At 40.7% G+C, this 22309-nt stretch overlaps 1 protein-coding gene across 15 annotated transcripts in view; it reads right to left on the reverse strand.

Annotated features, from left to right (window-relative positions):
* Positions 1-22309, reverse strand: part of JAKMIP3 (Janus kinase and microtubule interacting protein 3) — an 82614-nt gene that overhangs the window by 54721 nt on the left and 5584 nt on the right. For all 15 annotated transcript variants that reach the window (XM_077821459.1, XM_077821463.1, XM_077821460.1 and 12 more), the window contains exon 2: positions 4458-4955. In XM_077821459.1, coding sequence (XP_077677585.1) covers positions 4458-4955 — 498 coding nt within the window. The remainder of the gene's footprint in view (positions 1-4457; positions 4956-22309) is intronic.

Raw genomic sequence — 22309 nt, forward strand, 5'->3', positions numbered from 1 at the left:
AGAACTGATTGGAGAACTAAAAATTAACGGTAACTTAGGTGCAAGTGATCATGACTTGACCATATTTATACGTATAAACAGAATAAAGTCCAGACCAGTGGTACATAGACTTAGCACTTTAAAAGGGACAGTTTTCTTTTAAAGCTGAAAATAATTGTGAGCCATATCAGCTAGGAGGCCAAATTTAATCAGAAACATGTGAATGATAATTGAGAATTGTTTAAAAACACTTTATTAGATGCCCAAAAAGCCACAATCAAAGAAGAAGACTGACTTGATTTTAAAAAAAAGAAAGACCGATGTTAGAGGGAAAGTGAAGGCAGCTATAAAAATTACACACACACACCCCCAAATGGAAGATACGAGAAGTTGATGGTAATTAATATTAATCAGAAGTTAGAAAGTGTGGCAAATTGATAAGGGAAGCAAAAGGCCAGATTCTATGGGCAGCAGAGTTAAGGACAATAAGGAGGAGTTGTTAAGTATATTAGGAACAAACAGAATCCTAACAATGCTATTAGATATGTTAGAATTATCAATGATAATACAGAAAAGGCAGAAGTGTTAAATAAATATTTCTGTTCTTCATTTGCAGAAAAATAGATATATTCATATCATATAATAACAGTCCACTAGTATCTCAGGAAGGCGTTAACACATTTTTAAATAAGCAGATCTGGATAACTTGTATCCAAGAGTTTTAAAAATGCTGGATGAGGAGCTCTCTGGACCATTAATGTTGATTTTCAATAAGTCTTGGAATACTAGGGAACTTCCAGAAGACAGAAAGAACGCTAGTGTTTTGTCAATATTTAAAATATGTGAATGGGATGGCCATGGGTAATTGCAGTCCTGTCAGCTGGATGTTGATCCTGGACAAGATAATGGAGCAGTTTGATAAGGAAGTAGATTAATAAAGAATTAAAGGAGAATAATGTAATTAATGCCAATCAACAGGGGTTTATGGAAAATAGATCTGGTTAAAGTGGCTTGATAACTTTTTTGATGAGATTACAATTTTGATTGATAACGGTAATACTGCTGATGTAGTATCCTTAGACTTTGGTAAAGCATTTGACTTGACCACACAGCATACTGATTTTAAAAAATAGAAAGATATAGAATTAAAACAGCACACATTAAATGGATTAAAAGCTGGCTAACCAATAGGTCTCAAAATGTAATTATAACGGGGAATCATTATCAAACGAGTATGGTTTTTCTAGTAGGGTCCCACAGGGATTCGTTCTTTGTCCTACACTATTTAACATATTTATCAATGACTTGGAAGAAAACATAAAATCATCACTGATAAACTTTGCAGACAAGAAAAAAATTGGGAGAATGGTAAAGGATTAAAAGGATAGTCAGAGGTGAAAGTAAGCTGGTATGATCCAGTATGGCGTACTGGTAAGAAAGTGGCCACTGGTACACAGCTGACCGTATCAGCAGGGCCACTGATGGGGGAGGTGGAGGGAAAGGGCAGCTGTCCCAGGGCCTGGCGATTTAAAGGGCCCAGGGCTCCCGGCTGCTGCCACTGCATCTGTAGCCGGAGCCCCGGGCCTTTTAAATCACTGCTGAAGCCCTGGGCAGTGCAGCCCAGATAGCGCTGAAGGGCTGGCTGGGGGATTTTGGCCCCAGCCCCGGCCCTTCCGCCCAAGCCCCACCACTTCCAGGGGCCCAGAGCCACTCCCCCACCTTGCCCAGGACCCCAGCCGCTCTGCGTACCGGTAAGTCATTTAAGGTACTTTCACCCCTGAGGATAGGTCATTGACGCAGACTGCTTGCATTTTAATCTGGCTAAATGTTAATATATACATCAAGTATAGATCCTTGGGGGACCCTGTTATTTACCTCTCTCCATCATTTTTACTGCAAATATTTTCTACATTGACTGATAAAATGTTTCTAAATTTGTTACTTTCCCTCAAAAAAACCCTCCTTTCCAGCTGATCACAAATGAGGAAACTGGCATGTGACATACACTGCTGAGGGGATCAGCAGAAGTACAAACATACAATCAGACATAGAGATGAAGGACACAAGATGAATTGGGATTTTGTTTCCTTTAGAGAGTTTTGAGGATTTGTTGTTGTGGAATCTGTATTTGTAGCACATGAAAGGTGCCCTTCTATCAATGGGGTAACCTAGATACATGACACAAAGAATAGCAGAGAAAGTAGACCTCATAGAAAAATCTCTGTTCCAGTACTGAGCAGGTACTTAAGGAATGACAATTCCATTCAAAGTCCCCTTAACATCTTATTACAAGCTTGTCAAGACTATGCCTTTTTTGTGCCTTATACAATGCTAAGAATATTGGTTCCAATGCAGCAAAACACTACTTTTATGCTTACATTTAAGAATTGACTTCAGTGGGACGAAAGTAGATGCTCAAATCTAACCCTGTGCTTGTTTGCTTTTCTGAATCGGGTTCATTATCAACATTATAGCAAATAAATAAAAATACAAGATTGATTCTGAGGACACACTGAGTACACCAAGTTAGGTGAAATGCATTAATTACAGGAAAATATTTGACTTTCATTATATTTGATTTTCATTTCAAAGTTTCTAATTTTAAAAGACTGAAAAAATCCAATGAATCACCCATCTAAGTCAGTTCTGGCCTACCCAACACACTTGAAAAGTGGTAAAGCATTTTAATACCCTTAGTCTCAGGCTTTCATTATCAATAATTCAATAGTCAATCAATACAACAGTCATTATTAAAAATGAGTTTTAGACGTGTCACAATTCATTGAGATGGGCTCAGATGGCAAATCTGAGCTACCTGGCACAAAAGCAGGTGTTTCAAAGGATCTTGGGTAATACAATACTAACCTAACATATGGGTATAGTGTTTAGTTACTTTACAATGACACAGACAATGCAAGAAACTTGGCACAAATTTGATAATGCATAACAAGCTACTTAAACTCTATGTTACACAAGATAGAAAAATGATCTGCTATTACAAAGTAACCATGTGTGTCTCTACTGACATGAAGAGATCCTCAGAAAGACTGACACTAAACTTACCCTTGTATTGAAACTACTCTGACTGTGCTTTATTTTTCAACCAAATTTGAAGTTTAGTGGGATAACTGCTAGTCCTTCAAAAGGAATAGGAAATCCTTATTTTTCTACCAAATCACCCATCGGCTATTAGCAATTTATAAATTCATAGTTATCTGTCTATAATTGCACTGGTCCTGTACTTTCCCTTAGCTGTTAGCATTCTCTTTCCACAAACTCCTTTGGAGGTCAACTTAGCTTCAACTCTGATTTTCTTCAGTGGAAGGTAACACATTTTGCAGCAGCATTAAACAGGTATTTTGGAGACGAACTTCCACAATTTGAGAAGAGACATATTTTGCTACCTGGGATTAATATTTTACCCACTGAAATATTCTGAGCTTCTATACCATGAGTTGATCAACTGCAATTACTTTATTCCACCCGGTGCTAATCACATAATAAGGGGACTCAAAAGAGCTTTTCTGAGGAAAAGTGATTAAAAGAATCACAGAGTACAAAATAATTAATGCAAATGTGATTGCTTCTGAAAACAATTGCATCTTTAACCTGCACTGTGTATATTGCATATGTCTACACAGCGTCTAGCAAAATGGGGTCCCCATCAATACTGGGGGCTCTAGAGGCTAAATGCTACTACTCATAATAATAATAACCTCTGCTCCATGCACAGAACTCCCATTCTTGTAAGTGGGAGTTTCAATAGAACCGAAATTTACTCAGTAGATAAGAGAACCACACTGTGGATAAGATTTGCAATGTGGATTGATGCAGGGAAATTTGCATAACACTTTCCCCTTTTCTTTTATGTATCCATTAACCATTCTGCAGGCACTGAGTAGTTAAATCTACACCAAACTGAAAGATAACAAGGGTGAATTTAGACAGATGGTATTAGGATTTCAGTTCATTTCTGTTCACAGCTTTGTGAAACTTACTGTTTTCTAAGCCACCATATATTGCTCATCAGTGATATGGAGCAGCTTGCCTTCTGGAACAGAAATTGTAATTTAAACACATGATGCTGCAGCACAACAAGGAAAAGCTTTGAACTAAATTTCTGAGAGTTGAGAAACAATCATCTTGCAGGATTTCCCTGAGCTATCTTATTAACAGAATGTTTGTTCCAAGCATTTGACAAACGTTGTGCAGCACTCACCATAGTGGCAGTAAGAATGCTGTAAACATGTGTTAAAAATGTAGTCTACGTATTTAGAAAACCTCATTTTAGACATTGTCATTGTGATGAGTAAACCTTAAAAAAAAATGTCAGAGATCCTGTTGAATAAGCACCCAAAAGTCTGGATGCCCAATCATGTGCATCTGAACCATTACTCCAGACCAGAGCTCTTTTTTAACAGCCAAAAAACCAAAACCAAACAAAAACCAAAACCATATATATTTACATCAACACATACCAGTCTGCGAATTTCTCTTTCACACTCTCTCTTGATCCTGCTGATTTCCTCTTGGTGTAAGTGATACACACTCCTTATCTCTGCTGCTTTAATTTTGTCAGCTTGAATGACCAAAGTTAAGGCTTCCTCCACTTGTCTCTTAGCCCCCTTAAGTTCTGAAATTTCTTGCTGCATTTTTATTTTCTCAGATTCAAACCCTTTCTTGGCCTCCTCTTTTGCTTCGGTGAAAAGGACTGTTTTAACCTTATCAGGAGCTCCATCTCGTACAGCATTAAGAAGGCCCTGTAATCTCTGGTTTTCATTATCTTTAATCTTTATGACTCTAAGAAGCTCAGATTCATGCTGTCTCAAAAGTGCTTCTCGAACAGCCTGGAGCTCCTTCATTTTCTCTTCATGAAGTTTGGCCTTAAGTTCCGTTACTAACACTGTGTTTTTATGCTGCTCGTGCTCTTTGATCTGTTTAACTTCCTGGTTTTTCTCTCTTTCCAACTTGCTGATCTAAAAAGAGAATAAAAAAAGATACAGGTTTTTGCAAACAAAATAATTCATTTAGTGGGAATCTCTGTATTGTGGGGCAACATATAATGGGAGTTGTCATTTCATAATTTTGTAACAGAGTTCTATAATTGTTTATTAGCTCAAAACACAAACCTACTGCAGTGTGATCTATCATACACAGAATTAGACTTTATTTGGTATTTGGTTCATATTTTATGATCCATCGCTCTATTATGTGGTGAATGTTCCTTTCTCCAGTGATTCCAGATGAAAATCAGATCACTGAACTCAGGCACTTAACTCCTTTGCTGTCCAGAAGAAATATCCACTGGTTTACTATAGACTTCACTGCACCAAACACCTTTATGCAAGAAATAGCCTTAAAATGAGGGAATACTATATATTTAGAATCGTTAGACATAAGCTGATTGTTCATAAAGCTAAACAAAATCTACACTACAATATTTTCCTGGGGAGGAAAAGGCTTTTTCAAAATTTTAAGAAAATGTTTTATTTCAATGTCATAAACTTTGGTTAAAAATATAGCTGACCCTTTTAAGGAGTTTTAAGAGCTTATTGCAACCAAACCAAGTTTTGAAATTCAGATAGATGACTTAGTCAGTGGGACTCTCAGCTAATAATAGTCAATTCAATTTTGCAACATAAACACTTCTTTGTGAACTCTTCAAGTCAGTACTGCATAGACCCATTATCTCATGCAGCTGATCAAGAAGCCCAGATAACTGTCTGCTTTGTAATTCCTATATATTCAGCTAACACCATCATCACAATCAGTTGTGATAAGGAATATGACCCCTAAAAACATGACCAGTACTTTCTAATGGGGTTGGGCGTTACACTGAAAGTAAGCACTGGCTTAAAACCTCATTCCTTTCATTCTTCCCCCCTTCTCTTACGTTTCTGCTAATGTGCTATTGAGTTGTTTGTCTGAGCGTGTGCACATGCCCGCATGCACACAGGCTACTGATGGGTGAACCTCATGGTTTAGAGGTTCAATTTGGATCAGGAATCTAAAAATCTGAATCTTATTTAAATTATCCAAACATCTTTAGTCTCCAAAATTGGGCTGGAAACATGCAAACAGCCTTTCTTGTATGATCTTGGCATTTTCACTACTGGTCCCAGCTGAAACCAAGAACAGAAAATCAAATATATACCTAAAAAATAGCCAATTTCTTTAAAAATTAAGTTAAATTTGGTTTCTTGTTCAAGTTTTGGGTCAATATTTGGAATGGTTCTGATTCATGAACTCAACCTCCATAATCTTACCCTTGGTGAAAGTCAATGGAAGCTGTACAGTTAAAATTAACCACAAATCTTTGAAAGGGCATCCACTATTTTTCAATGATACGAAAACTCCAGGTTGCTGACTACTTTTGCTCATTTAAAATTCTTGACAGGTGTGACTTAAGCTGGTTGGAAAACACTTTTTTTTCTTTTTTCTTTTACTTTTTGTCGAAAACCTGAAAACTGAAGAGTTGGGATGGAACTGAAAGTTTCCATCAGGAAACACGTTATTTCAGGTCAGGTTGACCCAAGTCAAAATATTTCAGTATGTGAAACTGAATCAAAACATTTCAATTTGGGTCAGTTTGACATTAAACTGTGTTCACCTGCACTGCAGAGGTGCCTCATGGGAGTTTTAGTTCGTGCCCCTTGTGATGAAACCGGGGCTATGTCTGTACAATTTATGCATTCTGATTGAGATTATGAAGTTGTAGTATGAAAATCTGCTGTGTCATGAGTGCCTATATGTATGTGGGTCCACTACTGCTGACAAGTTCTATAGCGTGTATGCCCCAGACAGATTCAATGGAAGGTGCTTGAGACTTATTGAACATATTCAGGTTCACACATCTTGGACAATGGATGACTTGCATCCGTAGAAAAAATTGTTTAGCTGATTCCCCTGAGGGAGTGGGGAAGGTAGAAGCAGTGGAAAGTTACCAGGAGGAGAACAAAAGACGCCCGGTAACCAGGATAGGTTTAAAATAAAGAAACACACTGGGACAGGGGGACAAACAAAGAGGAAGCCTGGGTCAGGAGAAAGCAAAGTCACAGAAGCTGGGAAGGGGCTCCAGGAGGGAGAGAGACCAGCTAGCATGCATAAGCCTGCATGAGGAGGGGACATCTTGCCCGCCTGCCTGTCTTCCCAGACCCTGATAGTTCACCCAAGGGCTCCCAGGAAAAGGGAGAGATAGAAAGTAAAAGACATTTGGGTTTCAGATGTTTATTGTTTTGTATGATCTGTACTCTCCTGTGCTTTACACAATAAAGTAACGAAGAGCATAAAGGGGTTAGACTCTAAGCAAAGCGTTTCTCTGTATGTTACCTATTTCACAACTGCTGTGTGTCCTTGATAGAGTTAAAACTAAACCAGAAGTTTCACACTTTTGTGGTAAATTTCTGGGAAAGGGGTGTGTTTAAGTAACTGAGGTATCTCAGAGGTCAGTATTGGTCCTGGGCCTAGGACAGGTGGGCTGAGGAGCCCCATTTCATAGAAGGAATAGCAAACTGGGATTCAGTGTCTAGGAAATGTGCCAGAGAGGCCAATGGAAAGAAGCAGGGCTGAAGCCTGTTGAGGTTCTAGAAGCTTAACACACCTCAGGAGATGACTTAGCCCAGAGGCTTGGATTCCCCTTACAGCAGTCCTAGTGGGTGACCGGGAGGGGAGGGGGGGGAGTGCTCTCCAGGATCTTTGGCTCCTTATTCTCCTCTATGGACTGTGCTTCTTGGCTGGTCAACATCCCCCATGATATACCACAGCCTCTAGCTGACTTGTCACAGTACATCATGGGAGTATTATGGCTGTGGTGCATCATGTGAGATGTAGTATGAGTGGGGAGCCAGGCCTATAGCGGAGAACACACACATGAGACATGTGAACTACAAATCCCATTACACTCTCCCAGAAGCTTAGGAGAATAGGTTTAATGTTGAATAGACCTGAAGCAAAACATTAATTCAGAAATGTCAAAACATGCCAACATTCCTGAACTGAAAAGTTTGTGGGTTTGGCCAAAAATATGCAGCGAAAAACTGAAAAATTTTTGGGTTTTGGGTGTTTGTTTTTTCATCAAAAAGTCTAAATTTTCTCAGAAAGCAAATACTTTTAGCAAAAAAAAGAAATGCATTTTATCAAAAATCCAATATTCTGTCAAAAACAATTTGCATGGACATTTTCAAATATCATTAGTGTGTGTGGGTCGGGAGAGGCTAAACTTGGTGTTGCAGTGAAATTCAAACTTAATATAATTAAAATACTATCTAAATTTCCTTCATGGTTTGGATACAGTATTTTTCACCTCCAGTCCTAACATGTTGTGTAGTCTTGTAATGGACTACTGAACAGCTCAGTATCCATTTGAGATTTAGCTCCCTTTCACTAGTTGCTGACTGTGACAGACTGACAGTATCCTGATATATCCTGAACAAACCTTATTGAATTAAGAATAAACTTAATTCTATAAAGTTAAACCATGTTGAATTGGGTTTGGTGCCTCTGGGGTCCATTGCACTTAAAATGTAATTCTTTGTGTGTTACTGTAGGGTTATATGTAACTTTTCTAGGGACTTGACTAATGTAAATGTTAGGAACTTCAATGGACTTTTTAGGGACAATGCATGAAAAGGAAATACCTTGGGAGTGAGGGAAATGCAAATGACCCCTTTGAATCCACCCTTTTGAACCTATGCCCTGGAGCAGAAAAACCTGTTGTCTATTAATTACCTGCTCCAAGAAACTCCAGATCAAAGACCCCTGAACTGTATAAAGGATGGACTAAACATGTTATGAATGTGCTTGTTCTAAGCCAAAGCTGTGATGAACTTGTGACCACAAAGAAAAGCCCATGGATGGGTGCTGAAGGACTGGTCCTGCCAGAGCCCACGTTAGAGTTGGGATGCTGTCTGGTAAGTTTCGTAGCATGTATGTTAGTTCTCTTATTCATTGTTTTAAATATGTTTTGTCTTTAGTGCTTTTACCTTAAGATGAAGTAGCCTTGCATAAGAAATTCTGTGTGGATAACTTATACCTGTTGACAATCACTCTGTTAGGGCTTGTCTACACTACCACTTTTGTCGGTATAACTTATGTCACTCTGGGGTGTGAAAAAACTCTGAGTGACATAAATTACACCAACAGAAGCGCCAGTGTAGACAGCACTATGTCGGCAGGAGAGCTTCTCCCGCCTACATAGCTACCGCTGCTCATGGAAGTGGTTTTACAAGTCACTGAGCGAGCTTTCTCCCATCAGCATAGAGTGGCTACGTGAGAGATCTTACAGCAGTGCAGCTGCATTGGTACAGCTATGCTGATGTAAACTCGCTAGTGTAGACAAGCCCCCTGTCTCTGAAGAGGAAGCAAGCAGGTGTGCTGGGCAGCCTCTCTCTGCTGGGAACAACACACTGAAGGCAAGGAACTGTACAGCCTGGAAATACCCCAGTCAAAAAGGAGTGAGGCCTAGGTCTCTACTCAAGAAAGGCAACAGCTGGGGAGCTGAAAGCCTAGGAGAGTGTGCCCTTTCTGGACCACTTAGGGGAAACACAGGGGCAGTTGCCCTGAACTGTGACACAGACATGTTAGCGTTTGTTAAACACTTTAAATAATAGGATTTGTAGAAGAGCAAAGTATTATTATCATCCTCTATATTGTGATGCTTTTACAAGGAGAAAGATCCCAAGAAAAACAACATGAACTTCTTGCACTGTGAATTTCTCCACAACTATTCTAATGATTTTTTTGTTTTTCAGCTGTGATGTCAGTGGGTATAAAAAAGAACAAATAAGAGGAAATGTCATAATCATATCTTAATTCCTTAGAAAATGCATTCCAACCAGTATTGAGAAAGGAGTGCCTTTTCTCAAACTTGCTGCTACAGAACAGAAATGATATCTGATGCACATTATGATGTTAAAGATTTGCTGAGGTCTTCGTGCTAATTCAGAATTTTAAAGAGCAATATTTCATCCTTAGAAGTATGAAAAGAAACTGTAAAAGCTCACACATAGTCTCTCTTTGTATTCCACTCCCCTCAGCCTATTAAAATATGGTAAACTGATGCAGATTGTATGTGCCAAACTGCTGATAAAAGGGAAAACTATATATTTACTCTAAGAGTGCAATTTTCCCTACCTGTTGTTAAAATGTTAATGCCCTGTTATTAAAAAGTTTGCAGGGATACTGACTTAACCTCTGTTATGAGGTAGAAATGGACAAACTGCATTACGTGAAATAACAAATCTGATTTGCCAGTGATCAAACTGAACAAAGAGTTATGGCATACCACATATCTGCAAGCACAGTGATCTGAATCAACAACTTTCCCAACTATCAGCAGTAAGAAATGCAGACATGGCATAAACTTCTGCAACCCCACTTCTCCATTTCAAGCACAGTCTTTCCACCCAGACCATGACCCAACCAATTTTGAGGTTAACCAAAAAAAAAAAAAAAAAGATTGTTATCTTTTGTCCCTGCTGTTTTCAAGATAGCATATCACTGCATTTCTGGTTTCTAGGCGGAAGAGCTGGAGATTGCACAAGAAAGCGTATTCCAACCAGATTTCTAGCCCAGTTTCGTAGCCCAAAAAGATAATATTCAGATAGCAGCCCAAACTGATGAGTGTTTACCTTGCACCTTTGCAGACCTGCTGAGTTCAATCCTATTTTACTGAAGGTCACAAGAGAGTGATTGGAAGAGGACTACAGTTTTGTAGTCATTTTTGTTAAAACCAGTAACCAGACATGCTTCAGGGTAAAAAATAATGGTTGTGAGTAATATGTAACATAGAATCATAGAATATCAGGGTTGGAAGGGACCTCAGGAGGTCATCTAGTCCAACCCCCTGCTCAAAGCAGGACCAATCCCGAACTAAATCATCCCAGCCAGGGCTTTGTCAAGCCTGACCTTAAAAATATCTAAGGAAGGAGATTCCACCACCTCCCTAGGTAGCGCACTTCAGTGTTTCACCACCCTCCTAGTGAAAAAGTTTTTCCTAATATCCAACCTAAACCTCCCCCACTGCAACTTGAGACCATTACTCCTCGTTCTGTCATCAGCTACCACTGAGAACAGTCTAGATCCATCCTCTTTGGAACCCCCTTTCAGGTAGTTGGAAGCAGCTATCAAATCCCCCCTCATTCTTCTCTTCTGCAGACTAAACAATTCCAGTTCCCTCAGCCTCTCCTCATAAGTCATGTATTCCAGTCCACTAATCATTTTTGTTGCCCTTTGCTGGACTCTTTCCAATTTTTCCACATCCTTCTTGTAGTGCGGTGCCCAAAACTGGACACAATACTCCAGATGAGGCCTCACTAATGTCGAATAGAGGGGAACAATCACGTCCCTCGATCTGCTGGAAATGCCCCTACTTATACATCCCAAAATGCCATTGGCCTTCTTGGCAACAAGGGCACACTGTTGACTCGTATCCAGCTTCTCATCCACTGTAACCCCTAGGTCCTTTTCTGCAGAACTGCTAGTGAGCCATTTGGTCCCTAGTCTGTAGCAGTGCATGGGATTCTGCTGTGCTAAGTGCAGGACTCTGCACTTGTCCTTGTTGAACCTCATCAGATTTCTTTTGGCCCAATCCTCTAATTTGTCTAGGGCCCTCTGTATCCTATCCCTACCCTCCAGCGTATCTACCTCTCCTCCAAGTTTAGTGTCATCTGCAAACCTGCTGAGGGTGCAATCCACACCATCCTCCAGATCATTTATGAAGATATTGAACAAAACCGGCCCCAGGACCGACCCTTGGGGCACTCCACTTGATACCGGCTGCCAACTAGACATGGAGCCATTGATCACTACCCGTTGAGCCCGACAATTTAGTCAACTTTCTATCCACCTTATAGTCCATTCATCCAGCCCATCCTTCTTTAACTTGCTGACAAGAATACTGTGGGAGACAGTGTCAAAATCTTTGCTAAAGTCAAGGAACAACACATCCACTGCTTTCCCCTCATCCACAGAGACAGTTATCTCGTCATAGAAGGCAATTAGATTAGTCAGGCATGACTTGCCCTTGGTGAATCCATGCTGACTGTTCCTGATCACTTTCCTCTCCTCTAAGTGCTTCAGAATTGATTCCTTGAGGACCTGCTCCATGATTTTTCCAGGGACTGAGGTGAGGCTGACTGGCCTGGAGTTCCCAGGATCCTCCTTCTTCCCTTTTTTAAAGATGGGCACTACATTAGCCTTTTTCCAGTCGTCCGGGACGTCCCCCGATTGCCATGAGTTTTCAAAGATAATGGCCAATGGCTCTGCAATCACATCCGCCAACTCCTTTAGCACTTAATACTCCTTTAACAGATAATACCCACAAGAGTGAGGCATCACTCCAGAGTTTATCATCATCATTGTAAAATTTCCCAGCTTAGACTTTGAAAATAATTTTCATATAGGACTTTTTAAGCTCTGTCTAAAATTACATAAGATCAGGAAACAGACTTGCTGTTATCACCTTAGTAACTAAGGGGCCAGGGAGCATCCCAGAATCTTTAGTGCTAGCAGTTCCCTAGCAAACAAATGAGAGTCTTCTCTTGCAAAGAGTTGCTAAGGAAGAAAGGAGGTCCCTGAAGGATTCCTATCACAGTAGTAATCAGGCTTAGTTTAAGAGATCTCAACGGATTGTAGCCCAGTGTGCAAACACAGAATATTAGATGGTTTCTGCACTGAAAACCTTACAGTCTCAATACGAAACACCATTGAAATCTATTGAAAGACTCCCATTACCTTACATGGGGTTTGAATCAGGCCCTGAATGGGCAAGACAAACAGTGATAGACAAACACACAAGCAAAGTGTTGGGTCTCTCCTTGCAAATATAAAGAAATAGTACATATTATTTATTAATTATTATAGCTTTGAGGAACAGGGATCAGAATATTTTTACAGCAATTATTAATTCAAGTCTCTGCATCATTTTTTTTTCCATCGGTAGAAATAGAGGAAAGAACCCCAGAAGAAAATGACTAAAACAATCACAATAATAAAAATAAGAGATTACTCTATTAACCTGCCTTTGGGGGTAATTTAATGATTAATACTAATGATTAAGTTAATACAAGGAAGTGCCAACAGAATTAGAACTGTACTGGTAATAATTATCCATTAATTGTCAACTACTGCCCTTGATTTCCATACATTAATAAATGCTACATTACAATACAATTTTAGAGAAGTAGACTATATGTAAATAACATGAATTTGTTATGATCCATTAAACTGTTACATGATTCACACTCCACTGAATGCAAAAGTTTAATGACAAGGCATTAAAAATGAAGTATTATCAATTATTTGTATTAATAAATTATTATTATATGAGCACGTACATTATGTCTCATTATCTGGACAAAAAAATATAAGGCTGGTGACCAAACAGCACACTGTGGGTAAAATATTAATTAACTAAAAGCTAGGGTTTTTAAAATGTTAACAATCCATTTAGAAAATAGTAAAAATAAAACTGTTTGTGGCTTGTATTTTTTCTGTAGTGCTCCCACTGCTAGGCATAGTGCAGGCTGTAATAAAAAGCTTGTGAAATCAGTTCATAGTAATTTGAATTGACAGCAGGCTACCCTTAACAGATCCCCATAAACAACACTCTGAAATTACAATTACTGCTTTTAAATACTGCCTCAGTACTAATCTGCAAATAAAATGGATTCAACATTTGTTTCCCTAACCTTAGTGTCTTACTTTGGTCAAATTATCCTCCAAGAATGTTCAGTTAGCTTGTTCTCAAACATACAGAGCAAGCTACCTGCATATAAATTAACAAAAGACAACAAATTGTAGAGAAGCAATTTCATACCTTAAATGAGCGCTTCTTGGCACATCTAGTTGTAGAGCAAAAAACAGAAGAGGCTATTCTCAGTTTAGGCCTGGCCTACACACAGAAATTTCTTGGATTTAACTAAATAGGTTTAATATCACACCTTTAGTTAAAACAATGCAACATCTCTATACAGACAAACCCTTAGGCCTAGGTAACACACAAAAGTTAGTTTCAGAATTAAAGTGGGTGGTGATTAAAAAATAAATGAAGATGCTTGTCAAAGAAACACTAAAGTCTAAAGTAAGGCAATTAAAAAGCTTAGATTCAGCACAGAGACTATTTAAAGATTATATGTTATCAAATGATAAAGAAACACATTTGAAAAGTATTTTTGACTCTGTGAAGAAAGTATTAAAAAGTCATCTGGGTCAGATATCTATATTTTTTCAGTAGATAAATGCTTCCATTTTGAGAATTACCAGTGCTTTAGGCAAACCCTTTGCTGTATCTAAGATCAAAGACCAAATCCCACGGGCCTCTCTCACATAAGTATTTCCACTGGAAGCTACCAGGATTTGGCTGTAAAGGCATTTTACACTGCTGCTTTGTATGGGCTGGATCCAAAACCCACTAAGGCTAATGGGAAGACTCTTGTTGACTTCAGTGGGCTTTGAATCAGGCTCTGCATGCACCAGCTTTAATTGGTTTTCCCTACACCTACATACCTCCTTTCCTCAGAACTGTCATTAGCTTCGGTGAAACAGTAACTGAACAAGGTCAAGCATATTGAGTCTGGATCACTGAAGAAGCACTATGTTTACAATCTAGGGACCTCATGCAACAAAGCACTTAAATCCATGCTTGGACCTAGAAAGGGAAACTGCTAATACTCTACAGCATTAGAAAACACTATCGGAGTTAGCAAGCAACGAAGCTTGTTGGATTAAAAAGTTTGGATTAAAAACTGTTGAATACTAACTACTGAGCAAATGCAGTGTTAAGACAACTATGCTAAGGGGATTCTCATCAGTTCCATAGGGCTGGTTTAGCTCTATTCTAGCAGCACAAAGGGACCTCAGCAGAGGACAAGCTATATATCTGAATTTCCTATCATATACTATTTTTATTTTTTGTCAGCCTTTTAATCTTACTTTGACATATTTGTTAACTACAGAATGAATCATAGTATTTGGTCCACCAGCAGCACTTAAGAAAATTGCTGGAATAAATTAAGGTACCTAGAATAATCAGCTTTTTACTTCACTATGCCCCTTCCCCCCTGCCCACTCCTCATACCAAACTAATTATAAAATATTTTTAGTTAAATATATATGAACAAGGTACAATTCATTGTAAATAATAAGGGAGCCCAATTTATGGTGGTTGTGTTTACTCAGCTATAAATTACAATTAATTATCTAAAAAGTAAAGGTTTCAGAGTAACAGCCGTGTTAGTCTGTATTCACAAAAAGAAAAGGAGTACTTGTGGCACCTTAGAGACTAACAAATTTATTTGAGCATAAGCTTTCGTGAAGTGAGCTGTAGCTCACGAAAGCTTATGCTCAAATAAATTGGTTAGTCGCTAAGGTGCCACAAGTACTCCTTTTCTTTTTGCTAAAAAGTAAAGAGATTTTCTCAACTACTGCATAGGTACTAATTGTGCCATTTAAAATCGGGGATTTTGGTTTACTGCAACCTGAAAACAGTGCAAGTTAGTAGTAGTTTGTCATTAATCCAGCTTATAATCAATTGTGTCTTCTGTCAGAGGAACTCAAGGAGAAAGAAAAGTGTCAATCCTCTCAAGGCACTGTGTAGCATTGTTGATGTGTTCATTTATATTACAAGCAGTCTGCTTACTAAAGAGTGTAGCTACAATACTGGATACTTGCACACATTTCTTGGGTAATTAAAAGCAAAATGCCCATAAATCCAGGGGATAGCCACACATCTAATGTAGCAGGATGTATCTTAGATACAGTTTATTAATATCTAATGTTGCCTACATGGCACTGCAGACGATGGGGGTATGAGCAGCAGCATGGACTAAAGCATTGCACTGCAACTGCCCTGTGTAGACTCTTTTTTCTATTATTTCAAATGCAAACTAAAATGTATCTAGTTACCGTTAACATCAATGGGACGATGTTAAAACTAACTAGGTACCTTTTAGCCTGCACTAGCAGAATCTAAATAGGAGAGTTACAGCACAACACTATAGTGCACGCTGCAACTGTCTCCCTTCCCTCCCGCCCCCAGTCTACATTACAGAGCCATGTAGACAAGCCCTCCATTAAATAATAGGCCAGATTCTCTAGAGTTCCAGAAACACATACTGCTCAGGGTGGGGTGTCAAGGTGGCATAAACCACTATACTGATCCTAGTGTTGCTTTCTGCATTTCTTCCACTAGAATCATAGAATCACAGAATCATAGAATATCAGGGTTGGAAGGGACCCCAGAAAGTCATCTAGTCCAACCCCCTGCTCGAAGCAGGACCAATTCCCAGTTAAATCATCCCAGCCAGGGCTTTGTCAAGCCTGACCTTAAAAACCTCTAAGGAAGGAGATTCTACCACCTCCCTAGGTAATGCATTCCAGTGTTTCACCACCCTCATAGTGAAAAAGTTTTTCCTAATATCCAATCTAAACCTCCCCCACTGCAACTTGAGACCATTACTCCTCGTTCTGTCATCTGCTACCATTGAGAACAGTCTAGAGCCATCCTCTCTGGAACCCCCTTTCAGGTAGTTGAAAGCAGCTATCAAATCCCCCCTCATTCTTCTCTTCTGCAGACTAAACAATCCCAGCTCCCTCAGCCTCTCCTCATAAGTCATGTGTTCTAGACCCCTAATCATTTTTGTTGCCCTTCGCTGGACTCTCTCCAATTTATCCACATCCTTCTTGTAGTCCAAAACTGGACACAGTACTCCAGATGAGGCCTCACCAATGTCGAATAGAGGGGAACGATCACGTCCCTCGATCTGCTCGCTATGCCCCTACTTATACATCCCAAAATGCCATTGGCCTTCTTGGCAACAAGGGCACACTGCTGACTCATATCCAGCTTCTCATCCACTGTCACCCCTAGGTCCTTTTCCGCAGAACTGCTGCCTAGCCATTCGGCTCCTAGTCTGTAGCGGTGCATTGGATTCTTCCGTCCTAAGTGCAGGACCCTGCACTTATCCTTATTGAACCTCATCAGATTTCTTTTGGCCCAATCCTCCAATTTGTCTAGGTCCTTCTGTATCCTATCCCTCCCCTCCAGCGTATCTACCACTCCTCCCAGTTTAGTATCATCCGCAAATTTGCTGAGAGTGCAATCTACACCATCCTCCAGATCATTTATGAAGATATTGAACAAAACCGGCCCCAGGACCAACCCCTGGGGCACTCCACTTGACACCGGCTGCCAACTAGACATGGAGCCATTGATCACTACCCATTGAGCCCGACAATCTAGCCAGCTTTCTACCCACCTTATAGTGCATTCATCCAGCCCATACTTCCTTAACTTGCTGACAAGAATACTGTGGGATGTTGTGTTAGAAATGTCTGAGGACTACTATGAATTCTGATGGTGGGTAATGACCACTAGGCGCCAAAAAACAAAGCGTAAGGTTGGTGTAGCATAGAGGTATCCTGACTGTGCCCCCTTCTAGTAGAAAGGATGAGTATTACAGGGATAAACCATAACTAGGAAAAATGTAAGTTCTAGGAACAAATGTTTCTAAAGTGTCTACATTAGCATGTATAATAATCATGTTAATTAACACACGTTAAATAGAAGTATATTAATACATGTTATAAAATAGCCTGCCTTAGCCCCGCTGCACCGCCAACCGGATTTTTAACAGCCCAGTCAGCAATGCTGACGGGAGCCGCCAGGATCCCTTTTCGACTGGGTGTTCCAGTCAAAAAACCAGATGCCTGGCAACCCTACCCAAAACAGAGGGAGACAAAATAGGCTGCTCCCTAAAACAGTGAGCAACAACTCATTCCACCTTATTCTAGGCTGGCTGACTGCCTGCAAACTTAACTGACTGTTGCTAGGTCCAGATTGCACGCTTCCCGACAGAGCCCCCTAGCCTGCAAACAGGATTAGAAAAAAAAAAAATCATCTGAAATTTAAAATGACAGCCTATAATTTTAACACACTTTTAAATAGTTTTGATTTAGCGAGGGTTGGTCCTGCTTTGAGCAGGGGGTTGGACTAGATGACTTTCTGAGGTCTCTTCCAACTCTAATCTTCTATGATGCTATGAAATACACCACAACACTCCTAACAAAGAACCAGGTCATTGAGGGCATCATTTCACATACACTAACAAACTTGCTGCAAGAAAATAAAGATTCCCTAGGCTAAAAAATAGTTTAAATTACAATGATAAAATAACAGTTAAATTAAAATCAATGTAGGCCATTTTACTGATTATTTGGCAGTCTGTTTTGGGGATTCATCCAGTCTGAAATTATTGAAGGTAGAAGCACTATTCTATCGTACCTAGAGCAGGGGTGGGCAAACTTTTTGGCCCGAGGGCCACATCGGGGTTGCGAAACGGTATGGAGGACCAGGTAGGGAAGGCTGTGCCTCCGCAAACAGCCTGGCCCCCACCCCTTATCCACCCCCTCCCATTTCCTGCCCCCTGACTGCGCCCCTCAGAACTCCCAACCTATCCAACCCCCCCTGCTCCTTGTCCCCTGACTGCATGCTCCCAGGACCCCCCACCCCTAACCGCCCCCCGGGATCCCACCTCCTATCCAACCCCCCCTGCTCCCTGTCGCATGACTGCCCTAACCCCTATCCCACCCCCGGCCCCTGACTGCCCCCCGGGACCCCTGACCCATCCAACCCCTCCCCCATTCCTTGTCCCCTGACCACCCCCTCCCGGGACTCCAGTCCCTAACTGCCCCCCCCAGGACCCCACCCCCTATCCAACCCTCCCTGCTCCCAGTCCCCCCCTGGGACCCCACCCCCTATCAACCTCCCCCCCCACTCCCTGTCTCCTGACCACCCGCTCCCCCAAACCTCCGCCCCATCCAACTGCCCCCTGTCCCCTGACTGCCCCCAGGACCTCCTGCCTCTTACCCAACCCCCCTCTCCCCCTGCCCCCTTACCATGCTGCTCAGAGCGGCAGGACAGGCTTATTTGAAAGCCTGGGAGATGGGCGGCTGCAGCCCACGCAGCGGTGTAGATGCAGGGGAGGGGCAACAGCAGGAGGGGGGGCGGGAGTGAGCCTCCCTGGCTGGGAGCTCAGGGGCCGGGCAAGACGGTCCCGTGGGTTGGATGTGGCCTGCGGGCTGTAGTTTGCCTACCTCTGACCTAGAGTTTAGACACTTCCCAACATAACACAAAAATAGCTTGTTTTTAATAATGTCATTCCAGGAATGCTGCTGTGTTACATAAATGATTCAATGCTGCAATAATGTTGAACTGGTTGAACACCTAATTTGCAAGAGAATATTGGAGCAAGCATTAAACATAGGCTACATACATTTTAAATGGCAATGAATCACAAATATGCTGTCTATTCAAAACTCTGGAATATAATTGCTCATCTATAGCAGACATCTTTTATTTATACCACTTACATCTGTCAAAAATCTTTCTTATTTTTTAATTAGTGATTACTGGCTTTGTTGCCTTGAATACATGTATATTCCAGCCATTAAGAAAAGATGCATTGTTTATATTGTCATGGCTGGTGTTATGGAAGGAAGAGGAAATGTCCAGTAAATACCACCTGCAATGACACAATGGATATTCATTAGGGAGGACTGGAGACAGGTTGCTATGAGGGCTTGTAAAGGCTGCAAAGAGGAAGAGGATAAACATAAATATGCTTTGTACTGATGGGCTGTCAGATCAGTTACGATTTAGAAAATAAACTTACACTTAAAAACGACAGGGAGGATATATAGTCTAGTATAATAGTTTAGCACACAGTTGTCAATTTCCTAACTATTTAAAGAGCTCTGTGAGTTCATTGTTCCAGAGATGCAATCGCATACCTTCTCCAAGCATTATCTGGTTAGGCTAGATCCTGAGCTGGTGTAAATCAGCAGAGCTCCATTGACTGCAAAGGAGCTACTCTGATTACACCAGCTGAGGAACTTAACTCTACTCTGCTTAAGCCCCATGGATATGAGGAACCTTTTAAAATAGCTCAGGTTTCACATCTCACTTCAAAAGTTGTTCTTTTTTCTATTTAGAGAAAAAAACCTTTAGCTCACTGTGCTTTAGATTTTGAGATTGCAAGAGGTTTTTAAATGCCAATGGACTATCACTACAGCACACATAAGTAGCATTAAGAAACACATCAAAATGAGGGATGTTTATGTAGCAAAAATAAAATACTTGAAAATTCTCTCTCAATTAAAAACTACTTCTTATTACTGAAGTTTATTCCACAAATACAGATTGAAATGAAGCCTATTTTAGTAACTTCAAGGCAGTTCTTGAGCAAAACCAGTTAGCCATATTTAAGGAGAATAAGCAACTCTCCTCTCCGGGGCAATCAAATCACTTTGGCAACTCTTAATAAGGAGTTCTGTAAACAAGAGTTTTCTTTGTTGATCTAGGCAAAAGATGCGTTAATGCTGCAGCTTCACCATATTATCCTTACTGCACTGGTTCAGTGTTTACATTATATTCACAGAATGTAATGACTAGTGTGCAGGGTCTGTGCAATGCCCTCCATTCTACTTAAGCCCCATGGATATATAGAGCAGAGAGGCCTCCAGATGCCCTGTGAGCCATGGAGGGGGAAGTCAATCCACAGATTCTTCAAATCCAGCAGCCCAACAAAATGCTGTAACAAGGGTGGGGAGGCAGTGGCCACTATTCTAGTGCACACGATGGCATGTAGCCTGCTCCCAGGTGGAGAAGGGTGAATACTATTTCCCTAAACTTCCATGGAGTTCCCTGCACTTAGCTCATTTACTTGTGCTTAGAGCAGTGATTTCACCTGAAGTGTGTCCAAAAGTAAATCTATGCCCTCAAGACCAATGATATCCTAATACCACTCCAGTGCCACCTAACAGAAGTCTCTTTCTCTTCCAGGACAGCAACTAGATATTATGAAGTTCTGGCTAATGTGAGGAAGATGGCCTACACCACTTTCAGTGAACTGGAATGACATAGAGGCAGTGAAGCAGTGTTAATAGGCTCCTGCCTTAGTCTTAAACAGTTGCACGTGCGCACATATACATTAGACCATGCTCGTGACCATACCCAACATACTTCTATCAGCTGTCTGTTTTGTCAGGCATGGAAGACCTATGTCAATTTCCAGAACATGCAGAATTAGGGTAACCAACTGCTGCCAGTTGTTCCCACAGCTACCCCTCAGTTTTCTGGTGTGTATGCACATTCCACTGAAGATTAGAAAGGTAACTATGAATTTCTTTTCTTTTGCTGGGGTTTTGATATTATTTCATTATTAATTTTAGATTATTACTACATTTTTCAAAACTCAACTGTGGATGGGGTTCCCTCTTTTTCCACATCTTAAAAGCTTTCTAAAGATTAGCATAAGTAGTAACTAAAAAATCCTGGTTCATTGTTCTTTATTGATTTATTACATATTGAGAAGAAATCTTCCTTAAAGTCAATGAGAAACCATAATGCATCTCTAATGACCCTACATAGACTACGCTACCATCAGGTCACGTCATATCTGGGATGCATTCAGCTGGGGAACAGAGCAGGGGAAAGCAGAGATGGATGTAAAGACAAGCCCAAGGAAGTGAGTTTATGTTTATGTTTTGGAGTTTGCTAGGTGATTCCACAGGATGGTCCTGTGAGTCCCACCCCTAAAAGAAGGGTGAAGCTAGAAACATTGCAGGGGAGAAGGCCTGAGAAAGACTAGATTGAAAACAGTCCAGGGAGATAGCAGCAAGGAGTTATGCAGATCAGACCCTGACTGCTGGTTATAGCGTCCCTGGGCTTGAACTCAGTATATTGGCAGGACCAGGATTCTTCTCTCAGCCACTGGTAAAGTGCCATGAGTCAGGAGAAGAGAACATGGATGACAGAGAACCATGAGAGAAGGGGATGAAGAGCACAGGGCTTAGAGGTAGCGCCAAAGACATTTTTGTAAGGACAATGGGATGGATTTAAATATGACCGGTGTGACGGGTTGGATCACAGAAAACCCCTTGGGAACTGCCAACTGATGTGTTCAGATTACTTCTGCCAACTTGGGACTTCAGTGCCCTGCCTGGTTTGAGCCAGACATGCTAGCCTACTGCAAACCCAGGCCCAGGTCTGAACAACGTCCCCCCAAACTACAGGCTTAATTGAAAACAGCTTAAGAAGTGTTGCTGTCTCCAACACTCAGATGCCCAACTCCCAATGAGGTCCAAACCCCAAATAAATCCGTTTTACCCTGCATAAAACTTATACAGGGTAAACTCATAAATTGTTCGCCCTCTATAACACTGATAGAAAGATATGCACAGCTGTTTGCCCCCACCCCCAGGTAGTAAACAAGTATACAGCCAATATTTGTAACTTCAAATACAAAAATGATACATGCATACAAATAGGATG

This window comes from Eretmochelys imbricata, chromosome 7 (assembly GCF_965152235.1).
Source record: "Eretmochelys imbricata isolate rEreImb1 chromosome 7, rEreImb1.hap1, whole genome shotgun sequence".
Lineage (NCBI taxonomy): Eukaryota > Metazoa > Chordata > Testudines > Cheloniidae > Eretmochelys > Eretmochelys imbricata.